At 38.9% G+C, this 6,972-nt stretch overlaps 1 protein-coding gene across 1 annotated transcript; it reads right to left on the minus strand.

Moving 5' to 3' along the window:
- Positions 1–1,113: 1,113 nt before the first annotated feature.
- Positions 1,114–4,829, minus strand: LOC145076855 (boron transporter 1-like). Its single transcript, XM_079022661.1, has 11 exons — positions 4,225–4,829; positions 3,963–4,045; positions 3,690–3,882; positions 3,473–3,611; positions 3,064–3,396; positions 2,810–2,983; positions 2,629–2,724; positions 2,421–2,558; positions 2,028–2,347; positions 1,667–1,934; positions 1,114–1,592 (listed from the first exon to the last, which is right to left on the minus strand). The coding sequence occupies exons 1-11, from the start codon at positions 4,326–4,328 to the stop codon at positions 1,305–1,307; spliced, it is 2,136 nt and encodes a 711-aa protein (XP_078878787.1). The 5' UTR covers positions 4,329–4,829; the 3' UTR covers positions 1,114–1,304.
- Positions 4,830–6,972: the final 2,143 nt, after the last annotated feature.

Consider the following 6,972-nt stretch of genomic DNA (forward strand, 5'->3'; position numbering starts at 1 on the left):
TTGTGTTGTTATTTGATGAAGAAAGAAAGAAAAAATGGAATGAATATGTTTGCCACTATCACCAAGTCAATGACTACTCATACCTCCCTCATTTGAATCATTTTGTTGCAGAGATTTCTGACCGCTGCTTTTCTTTCTAATCATAGCTCTCTCCTTCCTCCATCCATTTTGCACCTCTTATTTTCAAACCTACCTTTTACCTTTTTTATTTTACTGCATGTCTATGCCATGAATAGCTTCCATCATACTTTACGTAAGGTAAGGTTCTTATCTTTTAGTTCAAATACTTGTGGTCCTTGTGTTTTCAACTATTTCTACAATTTATTAGTTTCAATCCATCTGGGAAGTGATGATGGCAAACACTTTCTACACGTTTCAAAGATGACAGGCCTACTAAGTGCAAGAATCAAGATACTTCCAAAACTGGATAGGGACAACCACTAACTCGTCCGCTTCAGATGTCACACTCCATAAAAAGACTTGCATATCCTCCTTCATTTCCTCACAAACATACGTACATCTGCTTGCATGTCCAAAATACATGCACGCACTACATCAATACATTTGCGCTTAAGAAACTTATAAGAAAAGCGTATATTAATTAAGGTTGTGCATGTGTGATACGTTAGCTGAAAAACAGATACTATAAGCTATTTTTAATTTGTTGTCTCACCAAACACTAAATTGCCATAAGCTCAAAACATGAGATAGCTTATGCACGCCCAAACACAACCTATGTATCATCTTTATTCACCTCATCGGAAACATGTTAATGTTAATACGTATAGATGTACTTCCAGTGTATATTTCTGGGTCGGGCTTGTTTTATTACACACACTTTCTTAAAAGTATTTGCAGGCAACTGTTTTTATATATGGAGCACAGTATAAATGGACATTTATAAAGTTGTTTGGGCTGTTGAATCAAACTCAAATCCTCACTCAATTCAATCCTACGTCAAAATGACTTGTCAAACTATGAATCCAGTGTGAATTTAGCGGAATGCTGTCAAGAAACTTAGCAAGTCTTGTTTGCAGCTAGCTCCAGTATAGTACACTTAAAAAATTTCAGAAGTTTATAATTACATGAGTTGACGATATATAATCCAGTATCTTTTAATGAAAACCAGATGGGGTTTATTCTAAAGGGCCCGCAAACGTACGTTAATATACATTATAACTATCATAAATTATAATTACAAGAAACCAATACAGGTTATCCTGTTACAATTAATAAAGGATGCAAAGAAAACAAACAAACAGGAGATTGAGGAGATGGCAGGCCAGTATTAAGGGGAGTTTTGATCATTTGCAGGGACTTTTTCCCAAAGAAGATGGACCGGTTGGACTAAAAGGTTCTCTTGGAGCAGATCGAGGACTATGCAAGACTCTGAGTTCATTAATCCTAGGACTGTATGCTTTGAGTGATAATCTTGGACTCTGAAGATTCTTGGCATCTCTTGTAGGAGTTGTTGTGGTGCTTGTCACTCTGGAACTACTTGTACGCCTAATCTCACCCCTGCTTCTAGTAATCACCTCGTCTAGCACTTCCCCAGCATCTGGAACCGAAGATCTAGCACCAAATTCTCCCTCCTAATTCAACAATTGTTTTAATTACATACTGTACAGTATAATATTAGAATTATAAAATAAGTTAAGTTACGTACCTGAGGATAATTAAAAGGTATAGCGGGGGTCTCCTCATACTCTGCTGCATCCAAGTCCTGAAGGTGTACGCCTTTGAAAAATTTAGGCAAAATGTACTGTCTTACAGGAACCAAGAGCATGATCATGAGAGGGAAGAGAAGCCCCGCGATGGGAACCCATGTAAGCCCAAAACAGATGAGCAAATATGATGTCTGGAATAATGTGAAAGTCGCAATCGTCTTGAATGGCACGGTTTCCACAAAGGTAGCATGGTAGTCTTCCAGAACCCTGTGTTTTGCATTTGCAACAACATCTGAGAAAATGTTTCCTTCTTTCTCTCATGAAATAAGCTAAACATTTAACAATGGTGTAATTACTTACTTGAATCTGCGGCTGGGTGCAGTGAAGAGCAGTAATATCCTTTCCCAGAACTGGTTCCCAGGTAAGCTCTCAATGGCCATGAAAGCAAAGTAACCCCAAAGGACAGAAGTCGGAATCAGTTTTAGAAAAGGCATGGCTGCAACACATCCTCCAACCATACAGGATTGGAGTAGGTTGCTGACACGCTGTTCTTTCACCTCAACAGGCAGCAGATCATCTATCTCCTTCTCCACATCAAAAACAGTCTCATCCACAGGTGCATCCATGTTCCCCATGCTTGCAGCTAGCTGAAGCGTTGATTCCTTTAGCTCCTTCAAACCCTGCATCAACATACATCACCATCTACTTACCAAAGTATATCTTTAATTATTTGTTTATGAAAGATTTAGTTACTCGGTCTGAGGGTGCTTGGTGGATTAAGGGAGTCTGCATTTGCTGATATGCTTCCTGCATGTTTCCATATAATTCTCCTAAGCTTGAATTCATCCTCATGCTTTCACGTGCAGAGACAACAAGTCGATTCCGAAGCAACTGCATGCACATCCAGATGAGCCAACAAACAAACAAACAAACAAAGCATTGGTATGTTATGCTATGTTACCTGGTGTTTGAGAGTGGCAAGACTCTTGGTATGCATGGGAGATTGTGGAATGACACCATTGGATGGGGGAATTCCAAGCAGACCACACAGTAACGTCTGCACCATGATACGAATATAATTTCTGTAGCGAGTAATAATATATATACATAAATATAAATTACTTAAAGCATTTGAAGCACACCAAAAAGCCGAGAAGGAGCAAGTCGTAATGGAAGGAAGGCGGTTTTCTCAAATTGAATTCTTTCTGCTGAGCAAGTTGAGATGCTACACTGTGGTCAAAGTAGTATAGTACGGCAATCATTGTTGCTGGAACAAAAGCTCCAAATATGAAGAGAATAGGCACATCCAGCATATCCTGTGGATTTGGAACCATTTATATATTAAATTAGCTAAAGTAAAAAAGGTGAAAAAAATTTCAAGATTTAATTTAATTACCTTGACAACCGTCCAGTTCTGATATGCACCAGGAGACCATGGATTGGGGCTAAAAAGACGGCGAGGGATTCCTTTTGGAACAGTTGCACTCGGTGCATACGAAACAGCCGTCCAGACAAGGACCATAAGGGGCACCCCGTAATCTGCAACAAGGCTTCTAATCCAACCAGAACCATATCTCCAAGATCTGGCTTTCCGGCTCTTTAATCCTGTCAGCAAAAGCCCAAAGGACAAAACAAGTGCAAACATTCCATTCGCAAATCTCCATGAAGGAATGAACTCGATTGACTTTAAGTCTGCTCGCTCTGGTATGCGGAACTCATCAACTAGTCCCTGGTTTGTTAATTTATCAGAATACAATTTTTTCTCAACTCTGTCAGTGGTAGTGAACGCATGAAACGTGACTTACTCTGATTGCTTGTTGCATAAACAGCATCGCTATAAGTAGGCCGAAGAGTTCACCGGCCACACGTGTAAAGCGGTTTATAATCGAACATGCTCCTAGTATGGCTAGCAAGAACAGCAACCCCGCAGTCCACACACATACCCTGACACCAACAATCATCTAATTAATTAACTTTTCTTTTCCACCAAATTAAATCTTAAAACTAAAATACAACACTCACCATCCGCTCCAAGCAAGAAACAGGTTATGACCAAGTTCTGGTCTTTGTTTCGCAAAGTTATACATGAAGGTGTACATGAGTACGGTAGGCTCTGCAACACCTAAAATCAACAGCGGCTGACCTCCAATGATGGAGTGTATCATCCCACATATCGCCGTCGAGGCTAATGTTTGAACCGCCGTTAGAGCTCCTTCTGCAAACCAAACCAGTCCATAAAAGTTAACAGCAACTCTTGATTTAACAAATTTTAATCTATCTGTCTATTTTTCATACCGGTATTCCTGTCCAGTTGTTCGCCGAAGGATATAACTGGGATTGCTGAGGCGAAGAATATATATGTTGTGGGAGCCAAAATCCTACATTTACCCCCCACAAAAACAAAAGTTTCAACTCAAACAACTACTAAACTAGAATTTAATCACATAAAAGTTTTCCCCCGTTTTCACTTTTAGGGAAAACAAAATCAGAGTATAAGGATCTTTGCAATCGAATAAAGGAAACCAAGCTAAATTTATTTCTAATTTTTAGCAAATACCTGAAGCCTGCACGGAAGCCGCCTGTCCAATCTTGCTTGTAACACGTCAATCGTCCATCCAGGTCGTTCTTGATTCCTTGAAAAGGCACAAATGTCTCCTCCATTTCACACTTAACAACTTACTCTGGCAGATTAGCAGTTCCTTGTTTCAATAACTTACGGGCTGCCCATTCTTCAGAATTAAAATACCTCAAGGAATTTCTTTTGACATTTTGCTAATAACAGATTTAGAAATAATGCGACTGCGGAGTTAACGACGGAACATGGTGCAGTGGAAGGATTAGGCGAATCTGAGTGTATGTATTGATGTAATGTGCTGAATGAATGAAGTGGAAGCAAAGGAATGTAATTTATAAGGCTGGGAGGAAGTGGTGGTGAAGGTGTGGGGATTGAGACAAAACAAAGTGTCGAATCGGAGGAGAAAGTAGATGAAAGGGTGGGGTGGGGTAGAAATCTCAAATGCTGGTCAAACTAGGGGGATGAAATCGATAAGAACATCCACTGTCATGGCTCTGTGATGTGTAAATGAGATGAGGGTATTTTACTGTAACGGAGTTGTGAACACAAAGCAGCTTAAAGATCTGGGAAAGACAGACTGACAGGCTACAACGCTAGCTGGCTGAAGTATTAATTATCAATATTAATATTAGTATGAGGAGGGGACGAGGAATTTGCATTTGCCTCCCTTCGTCTTCACTTCATTTGCCACTAATTTTTTTTTTTTTTTTTTTTTTGAGGTTTATGATTTAAGCTGTTGGTATCCTACTTTTTAGGTGAATTTTATAGGGGAATCTACATTTAAGTCTTATTATTTTGTCCGTATTTATGAAAAAGTCTTAAACTAATAAATGTTAACGAAAAAGCATGGAATACCAGATAAACCGACGAATTGACCCATCTTACCCGGTTACCACTCTTGCAACCAGTAACAAATTGATGTGGCACTAAATGAGATTAGGTGGAAGGTGAGTCGACCAAACCTCATACCCTCATCCCTTCAACGGTAAGTCACACACAGTTAACCTAATATCCTCTCCGTAGAAACTAGGGTTTTACCCATGAAGAAGACGACAACTGCGGGTACGAGTTCAAGTCTTCCAAGCTTTGCAAATTGAAGACGTCTAGGATTTTGACATTATTGATGTTGAAATAGACAAGGATTTGAAGAAGGGAGATTATCCAAAGAATATTCCAATGCAATGTGTCCTGGTCAAAGTGTTATAGAGCAAATTGTAGGGCCATGTCTTTGATAGAAGGGAGATTGAGTGACCACTATGTTAAAGTATGGGATTGTGGTGGTGAGTTGTTGAGATCAAATCGAGGTAGTTCAATTAAAATTGTTATGAGTCAAAACCAGGATAACACAACTACTTTCCAAAGAATGTATATTTGTGTTAAGGCAATAAAGAAGGATGGAAGGTTGGTTGTCGTAGGGTTATTGGGCTAGATGGTTCTTTTTTAAAATGTCAATGTAAGGGAGAATTGTTAACTGTTATAGGGAGAGATGCAAATAATCAAGTATATCCCATTGCATGGGCTGTGGTTGACATAGAGAACAAGTTAAACTGGAAATGGTTCTTGGAATTGATAACAAGTGATTTAGAATTGGATGGTGGAAGGGGTATGGCAGTAATTTCTGATCAACACAACGTACTTCACAAATACTTTACCAAATACTTCATATTTAGTTTATCTAATGTAATTGTTTCTGTTATTAATATGGGCTTCTTGAGGCTACAAAGGAAGTCCTACCACTTATATAACACAGACAATGTGCCAGGCATATATATGCCAACTTCAGAAAGGTGTATAGTGGTGTGGAGTTTAAAAACATGTTCTAGGCTACTGCAAAATCAACTGTTGAAGGGGATTTCAACATGACATTCAAAAGATTGGGGATATTAGTCCATATGAACATCTAATGACAAGGGATCCCAGTTCATGGTGCGGTGCCTTCTATGGTGGAGGATTGGCATGTGAGGCAGTAGAAATTGGAATGGCTAAATGTTTTAATGCAGTTATCGTGGATTCTAGAAAGAAGCCCCTACTAACCATGCTTGAGGAAATAACATTATACATGATGGAAAGATTCTATAACCTAAAGGAAGAGTGACATAAACGGGATACTCAAGTATGTCCAGCAACAATTAAGAAGATGGAAGCATTTGGTGAAAGTTTAAGGTAAGTAATCCTAACATTTAATTCACTAAACTTGTGTTTGTTGGGTGGAAGGGGATGTGGTACAGGCAATAGAGGTGAGATGGGGGAAAGTTCAAATGGCCCACAGTTTGAGGTTAAACCTGATGTGGTGTATGAGGGGAGTGGAATTGATATATCAAATATGGATATAATAGTAAATTCCATTCTAAATTTGAGGTCAGCAAACTACAGTGATGCTGAAATCATGTATGCTCTTAGAATTAATGAATCTCAATTGAAGGAGTTTGGATCTGTAAATGTGGTGAGTGTTTATTTTTAAGGGCATTACAAATCTAAACCATTTTTTTGAAATCATTTGTTTTTTTATTCAGGTATCCAATGTTCAGAGTGAAAGTGTTTCACAACACCCAATTCATGAGATTCAAGAAGAAACTCAAACAGTACCAGTAATTGAAGAAGAGGGCAATGGAGGTACTCAGTCTGAATATGATTAGAGTGATGAGGATACCCAAGAAATCAGTAGGAGCAACACCCAAGGAAGCACGAGGAGGAACACCCAACAAATCAGGAGGAGGAAGCCATCAAAGA

This window comes from Lactuca serriola, chromosome 9 (genome assembly GCF_051521515.1).
Source record: "Lactuca serriola cultivar US96UC23 chromosome 9, Lser_US96UC23_V15, whole genome shotgun sequence".
Classification (NCBI taxonomy): Eukaryota; Viridiplantae; Streptophyta; class Magnoliopsida; order Asterales; family Asteraceae; genus Lactuca; species Lactuca serriola.